The 16,193-nt window shown below is 43.7% G+C and overlaps 1 protein-coding gene across 1 annotated transcript in view; it reads left to right on the top strand.

Annotated features, from left to right (window-relative positions):
• Nucleotides 1-13,592, top strand: part of SH3TC2 (SH3 domain and tetratricopeptide repeats 2) — a 68,808-nt gene extending 55,216 nt beyond the window's left edge. Inside the window, exons 14-18 of the mRNA XM_008586918.1 lie at nucleotides 2,845-2,995; nucleotides 5,438-5,560; nucleotides 6,797-6,947; nucleotides 9,074-9,270; nucleotides 10,977-13,592. Coding sequence (XP_008585140.1) covers nucleotides 2,845-2,995; nucleotides 5,438-5,560; nucleotides 6,797-6,947; nucleotides 9,074-9,270; nucleotides 10,977-11,168 — 814 coding nt within the window. The 3' untranslated portion in view covers nucleotides 11,169-13,592. The remainder of the gene's footprint in view (nucleotides 1-2,844; nucleotides 2,996-5,437; nucleotides 5,561-6,796; nucleotides 6,948-9,073; nucleotides 9,271-10,976) is intronic.
• Nucleotides 13,593-16,193: the final 2,601 nt, after the last annotated feature.

Genomic DNA, 16,193 nt, shown 5'->3' with positions numbered 1-16,193 from the left:
AAACAAACAAACAAACAAACAAACAAAAAACCCACTGGGTTTCTTCATTTGTAAAATGGGCTAAGAACCCTAATGGTTCAGGGTTTCTCTGGGAACTAAATGAGGGAATGTATACTGAAGTTGCATATCCCAACACTGGGAACAGGGTCAGCCTTCAGTGAATGGCAGTTCTTGTTATCAAAACAGGACAGGACTGATTAGAGGACGCGGGGTTTTGGCCAGAGGTTAGACTCATTCAGGCAAGGCAGGGATCTGGAAAGCCTCAGCAAGGTGGGTAGGAGGAAGTCTGGGAGTGCAGGTGTATTGGGGTCACTTTGCCACAGGCTCATACCTGATGTTCAGGTAGGAAAGAAGAAACAAGGACTCAGCCTCAGAGACTGAACTTGGGGACAGGAAAAATGAGAAAAAAAGAAGAATCAAGATGGGAAAGGAGAGAGAGATCACAGAGGGGCACATGCATGAGAGACCCAGGAGTGCACAAGGCTGAGTCAATGCTGACCCACCAGCAGTGCTCCTTGCTTGTCTTAATTTAAAAGCTGAACCAGACCTAGAGCCTGCAGGTGGTGGCCGGAGAAATTGGGCTGCTGGGCCATTGCAGGTCAAGCCAGGGCTCAGCTGGTGGGTGACACAGCACTGCTACCGGCAGATGTAAAATAGTGAGGTGGTGAGTGATGATAGGAAAAAACCAATAAAGCTGGAGACCACTTCCCAATTTCACAGAGGCACTTGTCTTTCACTGAAGATCATGGGTCAGGTGTAAGTCTTGGTGAGAAGCAGTTGTCTTTGGACAATCTTCCATTCACAAGGAGTCTCAATGGTGCTGTGTGAGTATCGGAGTCTCTGTTGTCTTGCCTTCCGCCGATGGGTGTTTCTTGGAGAGAAATAGTGATCTGCTCTCTTCCATAGTCATAATGAACTCAGGAAAATCCAAGAAGCAAATTCCTGCTCTGTGAGTTGACCTCTTTGTAATAACCTAAATCTTGCTTTTTGAGGGTTTGGGGAAAACAACTAAAGCCCAAGGGTATCCCAGGACAGCAGGAAATAGGATCAGGATGAGATTTATGGGTCCTGTCTTCAGCTGTTCCAGTGAGAGAAGCAAGAGCGGTAGAGGACAGACTTACCAAGCCTCTTAACCCTGCTTGAGGTTTGGGAGTACAGAGTGGGGAGAGAACAGAGCTTCCTATAAGGGAAGGAGACCTGTGGTTATCATAGCTCAGCCAGGGAGCTGCACACCTTGGCATTGTGTGCAGCTTCTCAGCTCACAGCACATTGTCAGCAGCAGCAAGTTTGACATTCTAATACTTGAGAGAGGGTGGCCAGTGATCATCCTCAGCAAATCTCATGTCAAAGACAGGGCAGTGGAGACAGCTTGAGTTCTTTCTTCCCAGTTCTTACCAGGGGCCAAGTGCCTGGCACTCTCTCTAGAAGGCCAACAGCTGCCTACTGCCGAAAAGACTGAGGGCCTCATTAGTTAGAGGCAATGCTTGTTTGCATTACTGTGCACAAGGGGCTCCAGTGGCTGAGTTGTCCATGATGAGGTGGTAGCCACATTTGACGAGGACTTCCTACCTAATTGTCCACAGGTGTGGTTGATGCTGATCAGCATGTTCAGGAGTTGCGTGGTTTGGTGCAGCGGTTCTCAAACGTTGGTGTGCATGAGCATAACCTGGACGTGTTTTAGTAATTCAGATTCCTGGATTGCAATTGTAATGATTCTGATTCAGTCAGTCTGAGGTAGCTCTGGGGGTCTGTGTTTTTAATGAGCCCCCTAGTTAATGACAATGAAGATATGCCAGGAATCGCACTTTGAGAAGTAGGGGTGTTGTGGACGAGTCCTGGGCTGGGACTCAGGAGAAGGGAGTTCTGGTCTTGGATCTTCCCCTAACATGCTGTGCAACTTTATGTGAGCTCCTTCCATCTCTGGGCCTGTTTTCTTTATAAAATAAGGGGGTTGCACTAGATTAGCAAGTCTCAACCCAGGCCCCATGGTAGAGTCACATGGGGAGCTTTGACAAAATGCTGGTGCCTGATCCACACTCCCAGAATGCAGGGCTCTGGCCTTTCAACACACTGGGGAAGAGTTTGGCTATGTATGTATGTTTAAAAAGCTTCCAGGTGATTCTAATTGCTGCTGGGGTTGAGAACTACTGTCTAGATAATGCCCAGTGTTCCTTCCTGTTCTAGAATTCTGAATCTGTGTGACACTACATTACCTATGACTCATTTCTTCCTTAATCCCTGTCAGGCAGGAAGGGTTTTCTACATAAGACAGTTTTCCACATAACTAAATACTCCATTAAACACCAACCGTTTAAAACTTTTACCCTACTTTGATTTCTCTTCTCGTACAAAACATCAAAATCTTTTGATGATATAAGGTTACCTCTATGATCACTCATTTGTGCATCCATTCAATAAATATGGATTCGGTGTCTACTGAGTGCTAGGTGCTAATGAAAAAAATGCTATAGTGCAGTAGAAAGATTGATGGACTATGGGTCAATAATAATAATAATAACTAAATTTAAATATTCATGAAGTGCTTTCTATGTGATAGGCACTGTCTCTAAGCACTCTAGTTTCATTATCTCATTTAATTCTCACAACAATCCTCTCAGGCAGGTACAAACACATCCCTATTTTATGGGATGGGGAAACCAAGGCACAGACAGGTTTGGTACTTTCTCAAGGCCACGTAGCTGGTTGGGACAGAGGCAGGACTGAAATCAAATCCTGACCTCTCTGTGTGATCTGTGACAGTTTTTCCCTCCAAAGCCTCAGTTTCTTTCTGTGCTGAGTGAACTCTGAGCCCTTACATCTCACAAGTCTGGGTCTACCTTCCAGGTCCCTCAGGAAGTCCCTCACATGCATCAAGGAGAGCCTGCGTATCTTCATCGACCTGGGGGAGAGAGACAAGGCTGCCGAGGCCTGGCTCGGGGCGGGGCGACTCCACTACCTCATGCGAGAAGACGAGCTGGTGGAGCTGTACCTGCAGGTAGGCTTCCTGCAGAGCTCTCAGGGATCTGACGACTTGGGCTATTTGGAGAGGTAGGTGTGCTCTCCAAATTGACCAGCTGGAATTAGAGAGGCGTGATGTCCATGCCAAGCCCTTGGACAGAGGATCAACACTGGGCTGCTCCCTGGACACATGACGGAAACTCAGCAGTCCCGCAAGCTGAGTACTGGTGGCAAACAGCCAGTCCCTGAGTCCCATATCCATGTGTGAGCCCTGGGAGGATGTGAGCCCTGGGGGGATGTGAGCCATTGCTCACCTCTCACATTAAGCATACCCTTCTTTCCAAAGCTCAATGTGCACTTTGAATTTAGGATTTTGCTGCAATTTGAGGCAAGGTTGATGTGTGGGGGGTATTAACAACATTGTTCTCTTGTGGGTATTTTTTTGTTTGCATACTTTTAATATCTGAAATGTGGTATAGTGTAGTGATTAAAAGCCTGAGCTTTGAAGAGACAAAAGTGGAATCAAATCATGGAGGCATTGATCATGGACTGTGTGACTTTGGGCTTGCTACATGAGCACTCTGGGCCTCAATTTCTTCATGGGGAAACCCAATCTCTTAGTGTAAGGATTAGGTAAGATACATATATGTATACATGTTATATGTATATATATATATCTTACCTAATCTTACCTTATATGTACACTACACACACACACACACACACACATCTCATTTGCATAGTGGCAAATGCATTATATGCACTTACTAAGTGCTCAGGACATATATATATCTTACCTAATCTTACCTTATATGTACACTACACACACACACACACACACACACACATCTCATTTGCATAGTGGCAAATGCATTATATGCACTTACTAAGTGCTCAGGACTTAGTAAAGGCTTAATAAATGGTATTTTATTGTTATTGCTATTATAACTATTATCTGTACAATACTAACATTAAATAATATGATGGTATGCAAAATGTTTTATTTTCTCTCATTTAATTCTCCTTTATACTATTACGTAAATTTGCACAGACTCCCTTCTGTTGAGACTTAACAATGGCTGCATAACATTGTTGCATGCTTCCTATGAACAGGAGACTTTGCTAAACACTTCACCAGCCTAATGTAGTTCAGTTCTCATTACAAGTGAAGTAGAAGTTTCTATTATAATTTTCACTGTACAGATGAGGCTCAGAGAGGCTGAGTAACTTGCCCAAGATGATACAGCTGGCAAGTGGTGCAGCTGAGAGTTGCACACAGGCAGTCTGACTTAGAGTCTTCACTTCTCAGCCTCTACACTATTCTGCCTTGGGATTTTAGAGCTAGAAGCATTTTCAAAGAGCAGACAATTCAATCTTCTGTCATGACTGGGAGACTGGAGCTGAGAGGGAGCTGTTTGGGTTGTGCACTGTATCGTGCAAAACTCCTGACTCCGGGATTCCATCCCACTGCCCCTGTCTGTGTAGCTGCACATGCAACAACAATAACTGCAGAGTTGCCTGAGTGTTTAGATGTTCACTGGACAGAACTGCTCTAAGGCCCCGCACAACCCCAGGCTGACACCTAACGTGATGTTCGGCGGGGTTGTTTTCATTAACGTGAATCATTCTCCACCTAAGGCTATTTGAGGTTGTGTAACTGTGCTGCAGATACGGCTTGACACTCTTCACTGTTCAACTTCCTCTTCACTTTCATTGAGGTGCAATATGAAATAGCTTGCTAGAGATAAAGAGACTGTGGGGGCTAAGAGAAGGGTATTGGGCTGGAAGATACTAGTATTTATTTGCCACTAACTATTGGTGTGAACTTGGAGAGTTTCCGTATTCTTTCTGAGCCTTACTATCTTAATAAAGAGACTGTGGGGGCTAAGAGAAGGGTATTGGGCTGGAAGATACTAGTATTTATTTGCCATTAACTATTGGTGTGAACTTGGAGAGTTTCCGTATTCTTTCTGAGCCTTACTATCTTAATCCAGAAAGAGTAGGTGTTGGATTAGATCACTGTTTTTTAATCTTAGTCATTTACACATTAAGAAAATAGTTTTGCTATATCCATGTACATTCTCTACCATTATTTGCTTATTTTTTTAGATCCAACTTCAAATTAACCTTGCTTTACACTTAACCTTATGCTAAACAATGCTGACTGAAATCACAGACTTGATACTTTATCGATCCTTTTTTCTAAAATACATTAAAATAAATACATAACTATTAAAATATAAAATGTCTATCTATATGCTGCTAAAATTCATCCCTAGCACCACCAAAAGTAACCTCTTGTACCATGATGGGGAAATGCTCTGTCTTTTTTCTAGCCCTATGAGTGTGCAGGACAATTTTGGATTTGGGGGACTGTAACAGAGGGTTAAACTAGGTGGTCTGCATCTTACTCCTGCCAGTCCTGGGGAGGTCTGGAAGCCCCTGACTCTTCTTTGACAGCCGTCTCTATCCCACCCAGGCTGCCATCCAGACAGCCCTGAAGGCCGAGGAGCCCTCCCTGGCTCTCAAGCTCTACGAAGAAGCAGGTGACGTGTTCTTCAATGGGACCCGCCACAGGCATCGTGCAGTGGAGTATTACCGAGTAAGTCACGGCTATGCAGTGTGTTGAGCTGGGCTCTGGCACAAACGTAGGCAGGGACACACTGGGCTTTCATCTCAGATTCCTCTTCACCTTTCTTGCTGGTGTTTTTCTTCCCTCCCTTACACATCCAGCACCCACTTACTCTTCCTCTCTTCAACCTAGAAGGTGCTCAGGGAAGGATCTGATAAAATGTCATTCTCAGGCTTGATAAATGATCCTTCCCAAGATTATACACCATAATAATTACATCTCTTTTGTGCATGGTACTTTACAGTTTGTAGCACACTTCCACATTTACCAGTGTTTTCCATGTACCACTGGTGGCGTGGTAGAGATGATATAAAGTGGTACATGGATAAACATTTTTGTTTACTATGTTTTTACTGAGCATGTATTAAAAGGTATTTAAAAAAATTAAAAATGTATAATAGCAGCTCATCAAACCCATGATTTCACAGATATTATTGCAAAGAATGAGGCAAGATAATAAAAGAGTTGATTTGAGAAATAATACAAATTAAAGAAATGTCCAGATGTTAAGCAAATATGTCAAATATCATAATTGTTGTTCATCACCGACTAAAGTTTGGAAACCTCATTATCTTATTTGATCCTAAAATTTCATTTATTCAGCAATTCATTCATTTGTGTGTTCAGTTGTTCAGTCTTCAAACATTATCAAGCTCCCCGTCTGTGCCAGGCACTGAGCAAGGGGTGGGGAGTACAAGAAACACGTCTCTGACTAGTGAGGTGCTTATTTTCATATACATTTTGTAGACAAGAAAACTAAGGCTCAGAGAGACAAAGTGACCTGCCTATAATCCTACCATAATAAAAATATAGAAATGAACATTTATTGAGAGCTTTCAGACACTATGAGCATGTGCGTATGTGTACTTCATGAATTAGAGCTGTGGACGCTAAGAGAGCACATAGCTGAGAGGCGAATAACTTCCCACGTGATCTTGGGAACAGTCACTGCCCTTTCCTGCTCTAGGTTTCCCCAATTTCAGGAGACCTGATGACCTCTAATCCTTCCACCTCTAAGATTTGGATAAAGCACCACGAGAAAGGACCAGGAGAGTGAGTTGAGAAAAGGCATGCACGGAAATGCACCGACCCCCTTCACTTTAGCCCATCCACCCAGCCCCTGCCAGGAGAATCGAGGCCTCCTAGACCCTGGTATGTACTGATGATTCTCAGCTAGACAAATGTTCCTTGTGCCTCTGTTCTCAGGCTGGGGCTGTTCCTTTAGCAAGGAGGATGAAAGTGATGAGAACAGAGCTCCGGATATTCAACAAGCTGACGGAGCTGCAGATCAGCCTCGCAGGCTATGAGAAGGCCCTGGAATTTGCCACCTTGGCTGCCAGACTGAGCACAGTCACAGGTCGGTGGTCTTCACTGTCGGGCATATTGAATGGGAGGGATAAACACTACTCAAGGATGTACAACAAAACAGTAACGGCACAGGCTCTGGAGTCAGATTGTATGGATTCAAGTCCCAGGTCCAAAGTCAGGGAGACCTTAGTGAAACAAGCTGCTGAACCTCTATAAGCCTCAAATTTATCATTGCCAAATCAGGATTAAAAATAGCACCCACCTCATGCAGTTGTTATGAAGACCTGTGATTATTCATGTAAAGACTGCAACACAGGGCTAGGTACATAGGAAGTCCATTTATCATTGCCAAATCAGGATTAAAAATAGCACCCACCTCATGCAGTTGTTATGAAGACCCGTGATTATTCATGTAAAGACTGCAACACAGGGCTAGGTACATAGGAAGTCTTTGGTAAGTGTTATCTATGCCACACTAACTTTGCTTCTTCCAAATTATTCAAATTAACTATGCTTTTTACATTTAGCCTTATCTGAAATCACAGGTTTGATGCATCATTGATCTTTTTTCCAAAACATTAAAATAAATACTTAACTATTCAAACATAAAATGTGTACATGCTGCTAAAAATCATAATTACTATATTATAATCATTATGATATTACAGTTTGTATTGTTCCCTGAGTATGAGGTAAATGGTATTTTATTCTATGCATAGGCATTGCCCCCATTAAAAAAGGACTGTGTCCTGAATATTTAATTGGTTGTTAGTCAAAATCACATTCTCCCATTTGACTCCATTCTTGGAATCAAAGTGTAAATGAAGGTCAGGTTCTCATTAACCTAACTCACAATATAGCTGAAATAGCTTGCATTTATGGCAAAAGCTAGTGAGAAATAATGTAAGTCATTAAAACAGAAAAACTGCAGAATAAAAAAGATAAAAAAATTACTCATCATGAATGTTGGTACTTGAGGAAAAGCAGGTTTGATTAAAGAAGCTTGATTAGATGTAGGGGTAAATGGAGTCTTCTGTGATGATTATGAAGGGACTTCTGGGTATTTTCAAGAGCATCCAGTGTGGATGATACTGGACTTTATTGTATCTAATTGCACTTTTCTCTTTCTTTTCTACCATTTTCTTTGCTGCAAGAAACCTCATCTGAGTGACTGCTAATGTCAGGAAAGGCCTCAAGGGTCCCAGGCAGCTTTCTCTTAGCAATCTCTACCCCTCCCTGGATGGGAGCTGGAAAGAGGCTATTTATACACCCTTCCTGCATGTACTTCCCTGTGACTGGATTTTTCCATATCAGTGAATTTTCTTTCTCTTGGACTATCTCTTAATTTTTGCTTTCGGCCCTTTGAAGCTTAAAAGTCATGTTTTTAGATGGTATCAAACAGCTACCTTGCAAATATTCCAAAGTTGTCATTGGAAGCCTTTGTTCCCTATAAAGGTCACTTTGTATTAAAGGGGTTGGTTAGTCATTAAAAAAAAAACAAACCCACCAAAACCCCAAACAACAAGTCACAGACCCATTGGAAACCAGTGTTCTAAAGCATGGTTTAGAAGTGACTGGGTCTCTGCAACCTATCTGAGACTGAGAGTTGGTAAAAGGACTGTGGAGTGACTGCTCCTTGGTGGCAATTCGGAGAACTCTCTGAAGGAGAGACTTTTATGTGGAGGAGAAGACACTTGTTATACGGACTTATTCTGTATAACTGTGTATTATTGCATGGTATTCTTAGCTACTCAATCAAACTAGTCTTGTCACCAGGTCCCATCACAGGGATTTAGAACTAATTCTTTCTCAGAGTTCTGAGTTAGTGACATCTGCAATAAGGAGACAGTTTTCTTCAGAGAATTGTCTCAGCAAACTTTGACCAGCACATATAGTCTACTGAGGCACTCTCCTAGAGAGCTCCAGGCTTTCTTCTGCAGCACTTAGCACAGTGTAATTCTGCATTTGTTGTTTGTGAAACTATGTAAGGAATCTCTGTGTCCTATGAAGATAATAAACTTCATGAGGGCTGAGATCTCCTATCTGTTTTGTTTCTTATGCCCCAAGCACAGTCCCTGACATTTAGTAGACCTTTAAAATGTTATACGGAATGAGTGAGTGAATGATGATGCAAAATGTTGGCCACAGGATACCTCTCTGTCTTCTGATTCCTAGGAAATCAGAGGCAGAAGCTGGTGGCCTTTCACCGCTTGGCTACAGTGTACTACTCCCTGCACATGTATGAGATGGCTGAGGACTGCTACCTGAAGACTCTGTCCCTCTGTCCACCCTGGCTGCAGAGTCCCAAGGAAGCCCTGTACTATACCAAGGTGTATTATCGCCTGGGCCAACTCACCTTCTACCAGCTGAAGGTAAGAGCTAGACTTCCAAGGTTACATGAGAGCGCTATACACTTTTCTGACTCACACAAAGGTGGTGGAGATCCTTTGGGGGTAAAGTTGAGATGACTAAAGAGCCAAGATGGGGAGTCTTGCCTCATAGAGTGGGGAGTGGCTCCACAGGGGACACAAAGACTATTTCTACTTGGCCCCACTGGAGACCTCAAAAGTGATCCCATCTCTGCTGAAGAAATAGATAGTAGCTCCTCTTTCTCTTTACCCTGCTGTAATTTCTGGGGCTGCTTTATCTGTCAGGCACTACACGCACATTGTCTAGTACATGTGAGTCCCCTCAATAGTCTATGAGAATATATGAGACCCCAAAACAAAATAGATATAAGCTTCAAAATTAAAATAAAAATTAATGCCTAATTGTATGTCCACAAAATGTTACAGGTTAACTGGTCAACTGCAACTCATTTCTTATAGTTATATAAAACTATATTTTATAAGAAATGTTGGTGTGTATTTGAGACAATGAGGTATGGGGCCCATGAATATAGGTATGCCTAGGTCCTGAGAAGGCTTTAGCCCTGCTTGCCCAGAACCTCTTGTTTTGCCAGTCACTTCTAGAATTGTGTTGGGGGTCTGCAATTCTCTGTTACAACTCTGACCCTCAAACTGTGTCCCCAGGTTTGGCTTCCTCTTACCAGAGGTTCCTGTCCTCTCCAGCCTTAATCTCTTTATACAGTGGCCTCTGAGTCATACTTGTGTCTGGCCTTCAGGGGACCCTCAGGGCAACTCTGCTGTCCTTTCCTTATTTACCAGACTTCATTTCTGGCCTGAATTAATTATTGACTTATGAGGGTTAATGGGAACCAGACATCCATTTTTGAGTCTCACCCAAAGAAGCATCTATTCCTCATCCGTATTATGTAGGGAGGGACAGGGGTAGCGAAGGACTCCCTAGCCATCTTGCCTCTGCCCACAGGTTAATGGGAACCAGACATCCATTTTTGAGTCTCACCCAAAGAAGCATCTATTCCTCATCCCTATTATGTAGGGAGGGACAGGGGTAGCGAAGGACTCCCTAGCCATCTTGCCTCTGCCCACAGCTCCCAGGAAGTGGTTCAGGGACCAAGAGGGTGTGGTCTGATTGTATCAACCACGGATTCTAGGGATTTCCAAGGGAAGAACTCAACTCAAATTACCTTAAGCAAAAAAGGCAATTTATTGACCTAAACAACTGGAAATTGAGGTATAGATTTAGTTTCAGGTAGTTCTGGATCCTGGTACTCAAATGTCATCATGGATTTCCTACCTCTCTCTGTATCCCTTCACTCTGTATGTTTCTACTTCTCTTTGTTTCTTGGCCTCCTTCCCCTCCAGCTACTGGAGGGACCATTTCCCCTGCTGGGTCACACTGAAAAGTTCTGGGGAGTGATGGGTAGGTCATGTTTGGGTCATGAATACATCCCTGAAGCACCGTGCCCAGAGCAATGATGTTTCATGATTGGCCGAGCCTGGTAAGGTACCACCTCTGCCTCAGGTGGAGGGGGACTGTGATTAGCAATGCCCTGGGGACCACAGAGGGGTGGGAGAGGAACTCCCTTGAGGAATGAGAAGAAGGGGATGGGATGTTGGGCAGAAGAAGCTAGAGTCCCCAGCACTGCCTCCCTATCTGCCCTGGAAGTGTTTGCTAATGCTATCTCTTCTTTGCCCCCATACCATGGGGTTAGGATGCCCACGACGCCACTGAGTACTTCCTGCTGGCCCTGGCAGCAGCGGTCATGCTGGGTGACAAGGAACTGCAGGACACCATTAGGAACAGGCTGGACACCATCTGTCAGAGCCCCCTGTGGCACAGCAACCCCTCTGGGTGTTCCTCGGAGAGGGCGAGGTGGCTGAGTGGTGGGGGCCTGGCCCTCTGAGGAGAGCTGACTGGTCGCCATGGCCAGAGGCTGCCTCTCTGCCCAGCCTCTTAGATACTAATCAGCAGGGTCTGAGTCATCACCTGGCTCAGCCCCTCATTTTACAATGAGAAGAGCGAAGTCCAGAGGGAGAGGGGATCATTCCGGCCACACAAGGAGTGGATGATGCAGCAACGATTAAAAATCCTGGCCTCTAAAATGCACTTTCTTGACACATAATTCTGAAGATGAAAAACCTTGCTCTCTGGGAACCTTCTCTCCTTCCCCCAGTGAGGAAATCAGGCACTGCACTGGCTAAAGGACAAGCAGATGAGAGTTTGTGCTCTTCACTGATTTTCTCAGGGAAAGACCCTTCCCCTTGCCAGGGGCTTCTTTCTTTTGTTTCTTCAGAACCAAAGGAGGTGCCCGTCTTCATGCTCATGGGGTCTGGCAGGAGAGACTTCACCATGCTCTTAGCTCAAAAGACACAGCCTCAGAATGGCCGGATGGAATGCACAGGGCATGGGGTCTGACTCGGAACCACCATCTCCGTCCTGCCACATAACCTCTCAGAAACTCCAGGGAAGCTTTCCAAGGGCCAAGGCTTGAAAACAGAGCACTAAGAAAATTATGACATAAATTACACATAAATAGTGTATATCATTAAATATTGCATGTTTACATTTACACACACATTTTGTCTCCTTTATAATAGGGACAGATGAGATGGGAGACTTGAAGGATGGATTAAATACCAATGTATCTTACTGATTTTAGTGTAGCTCCTTTACAAAGCATCTCTATGTGTTATCTGTCATTGCATAACACACTGAGTGGCTTGAAACATTTATTATCTCACTGTTTCCATAGGGCAGGAATCCAATGTGACTTAGCTAGGTCCTCTGGCTCTGGGTGGCTCACAAGGCTGCAGTCACCTCAAGGTCAGCTAGAGAAGGACCATTTGCAAGCTCACTCATATGGTTGTTGGCAGGAGTCAGTCCCCACTGGCTGTTGGCCAAGGGCTGCCCACAGTGATGGGCATGTGGGCATTTGCACGGAGCAGTTCACAGCATGGTAGCTGCATCAGAGAGTGAGTGAGAGGGGCAGGAGTGAGAGCGAGTGAGAGAGAAGTCAGTGTCTCTTCATAACCTAATTGCAGCAGTGACAACCCCTTAGTTTTGTCTATTTCTATTCATTATAAGTGAGTCACTAGGTCTGGCCCACACTGAAGGAGGAAGGGGGTTACCAAGGGTGGAATACTAGGAAGCAGGGAATCATTGGGGATCGTTTCAGAAGCTACCTACCTCAGTACCTGAGTTCTTTGATAATGGAACCAGCAATTCTCTAAGGCAGTAAACTCAAAGTATTGCCCACTGACCAGCAACATTGGCATCACCTGTGAGATTGTTTGAATTGCAAATTCTGAGGCCCCCACCTAAGGCCTCTAAAGCAGAATCTCTAGAGCCCAGAATCCTGGGTGTGAAAAGCTCTGCAGATGATTCCATTGCACACTAAAGTCCGAGAAGCACTGCTCTGCAACAGGTGTTCTCAATGTGATACAAATTACCTGCGGGACTTGCTGAACATGAACTTCCTGATTCCTACCCCTAATAATTCCGATTCAGTAGGTCTGGGATCTATCTGACCTAGGAACATGTATTTTTATCAAGGAACTCAAGTCATCTTGATGCAAATGGTCCACGCTTGCTCTGGAGTCTGCCAACACACAAGGAAATCTAGCCATAAGTCTCTCTACCTGATGTGCATTAGCTTAGATTTTACAGTCAGAAAATCTGCCCTTAATTTCTAGCTTTCTGGGCTGACCAGATGGTAGGTTGTGTGGGAGGGTGGGATGGGAGTGGTGAGTTGAGTGACTATTGCATCTTCTAGTCACCAAGGTTGTCTACATATATTTTTGGTTAGTTGTCAAAACACTCTAGAGAGTATTCTTCCCCAGGAAGGACATGAAATGATCTAATCCACTACCATGTAAAATAGATGTGGGTTTGCTCCCAGCACAAGCCATAAAATCCCTGAGCTGGGAGAGTTGTTGTGGTTGAGGTTATTTAGTCTAATCTCTCATGCAGAGTCCTTTCAGCAACGTTCCTGGGAGACGGTCAGAGGCTCATGCGTTCCAGAGCAGTTACACATCTTATATTTGTGGAAAGCTTGCTTGGCTCTGGTACCCATGCCACAAGCCATTCTCCATTTGACTCAGGTTACAGAACCCTTCCTTTTCCCCACCAACCCATCACTCTCTGGCTAGATTTGTTTCTGTTCCTCTAAAAGTGTGGTTCCCATAACTGCTTTTGATGTTGATGGGTGAGTGAAGAGTGCAGAGGGATTTTATGTACTTAATGTAATTTAATGTTGTATTTTAACTTTGTATTAAGGTTTTTCTTCTCCCTTGGCTCACATTGAGCTTATAAACATTTGAAACCTCTACATCTTCTCGAGTGAACTCCTGTTCGGCCAGATCTTTCTCAATTGCTACAAATATGCACATACATACATTAATGCATGCACACATATGTGAAGGGCATTTTATCTATCCATTTTACATTTCACTGGGAATTTTGGTTAAAATCTTCCAATTCTGTGCACTTTGATTCACCTGTAAATTTGATTCTGGTAAATTTGTCTCTAACCAGGTCAGTTATAAAAATGTTTAATATGCTTCCAAAGGCAAGGCTATCTAATAGCGATTTCTACATTTTATATGTAAACTACTTGCTTAAATAGTCTTTGAGAGTGTTTTAACTAAATTATTTTAAAAATGTGGGCTAACTATTCCCTTTGGAATCATGTTGATGCTATTTTTCTTCGTGATCTACAGAGAGTGAAGTGGTGATTGGATCTGGTCTCTGTGTAAGAAGATTTTATTATACAGTACATATTTGTATATCACAGGCAAAGATGAATCAATTACCCTCTTTATACTAACCCTCCTCCCAAAACTTCCTTGTGCTACCTGGCTCCTGGTTCCTGTATTCATCTAAATAAAAAACAAGAAGGGAATTGCAACATTTTGGAAAACCCTGTAACATGTTTTCTCAGCATTCAGGTACACTGCTTCCCTATCCAATGCATTAACACTCTGAAATCTAATATTGCTTTTATCCTTTTTATTATTCTTTTAAGATGCCATTATATTGTGTATGTATGTGTTTGCTTATACTTTGTAAATACAATGTAACTTATCTGACAGAAGTTTATCTGGGGAAGGGAGTATGGGAAGGTGGAGGGTATCAGAATTGGTGGGGAGGCAGATCACCAGTGGGGGGATACCTGGATTTTGGTCTTGATTTTGACATTAAATTTCAGTGACCTTGGACAAGTCACTTAACCTCTATACACCTCAGACCTCTGATCTCTAAAATATGACCACCTCTGGTTTCTTTTCAGCAATGTTATTTCCACACTGTAGGAACAGCATGAGAGATGGTATCTGGGAGATGAGATCATATATGTTTATAGCCCAATTTTATTCTCTTCTTTTTACAGGTGAATAAACTGAGAAACAGAAAACTGATTTTCTCCCAGCTACATAGGTAGTTAGTGGCGAACACAGCAGTATTCTAGATCTCATGACCGAAGGACTTAGTTGTACAAATGACAGGATTTCTGACATTCAGGGCTACCTTCACAGTCGCATGTGTATGTGTATGCGTGTGTGTATGTATACATGCATTTGTCATCATGTACCACCTGACAACCATTTACCAAACTCTTTCTAAATTGATATACTGCATTTACCCATATCAACTCACTTTATAAAGGATGACTGGTTTATGTCGAAGAAAAAGCTATATTACTTTCCATAAAAAGAACTCCATAAATAATAAAAAATACGATAAAAATGAATCAATGCACTAAGTCCAACCAGGTCCTGTTGCCTACTGCAAGTGTCTAGTCTGGGTCTGATCTGGCATTGTTTGGAAACAGAGAGATGAGCAAGCGGTGGGGAGTGCAGAAGACAGACTGGCATCCACCACTTTCTCCTGGACCAATCAGAGAATCGAAGAAAGTGGGAAGAGGACTGACCTCCCAATGAGAGTCAATGACATCCAGTGCCATGTGGGGACTCAGTTGGGTGACAGGAAAGGGACAAATGATAGACTATGTAACATGATTCAGGATCAGAAGCATTGTGATGGGAGTTGAATACAGGATGCTGTGGACACTCAGGGAAGGGGACTATACCTAGGCACGGGAGTGAGGGCATCGGTGGGGGGCTCTCTGGAGGAAGGGACATTTAAACTGAGTTCTGAAAGAGAGATCTACTTAATTCTAACCGCAGGCCAGTAGGTTGTTGTTGACAGACAGGGCATGGGTCAAGCAAAGGTCCAGAAGGTGGAGAGGGCATGACATTTTCTGAGAACAGCAGTGAGTTCAGTGGGACTGGACTGGAGAGAGTCAGGGAAGTAGGGAGGGGAGAGGAGGGGAGGTTGGAGAGGGGAGGTGGACACAGAGACCCTGAGAGGGTTGGGACTCCATCTTGATGGTGAGGAGCCATACAAAGGTTATAAGCAGAGGAGAGAGAGGTGGTCATATTTGTGCTTTGGAAAGATGATTCTGGAAGCAGCGTGAGAATGGATTGATCACAGGACAGCAGGAAGGAAGGTGTAAGAACCCTTAGGACTTGGTTATTGCAACAACATTCCTCAGCCTTTATTCAGATTTCACCAGTTTCCCTGTGTCCTTTTTCTGATCCAGGATCCATCCTAGGATAACACATTGCATTTAGCTGTCACGTTTCCCTAGCCATCTCTGGTCTGTGATAGTTTCCGGTCTTCCCTTGTTTTTCATGACCTTGATAGTATTGGCCTTTCCTTTTGATAGTTGCATTGAGATATGTGGACCAGGAGCAAGGGAGGGAGGAGAAGTCAAGGGCATAGGCTCTGCACTCACCCAGGAGGAAGTCTGACTGGGGGCAAAGGAATAGCTACCAGAGTTGGGCACACCAGGGTTAGAATCTGCTTCTTACTAACTGTGTGACCTTCAGCAAATTAACTTCTCTGAACCCAGTGCTGTCAGAATCATATC

The sequence above is a fragment of the Galeopterus variegatus genome, unplaced genomic scaffold, assembly GCF_000696425.1.
Source record: "Galeopterus variegatus unplaced genomic scaffold, G_variegatus-3.0.2 Scaffold4179, whole genome shotgun sequence".
Lineage (NCBI taxonomy): Eukaryota > Metazoa > Chordata > Mammalia > Dermoptera > Cynocephalidae > Galeopterus > Galeopterus variegatus.
The sequence above is the reverse complement of the archived record's forward strand: the minus strand, read 5'-3'. Positions and strand labels throughout refer to the sequence as shown.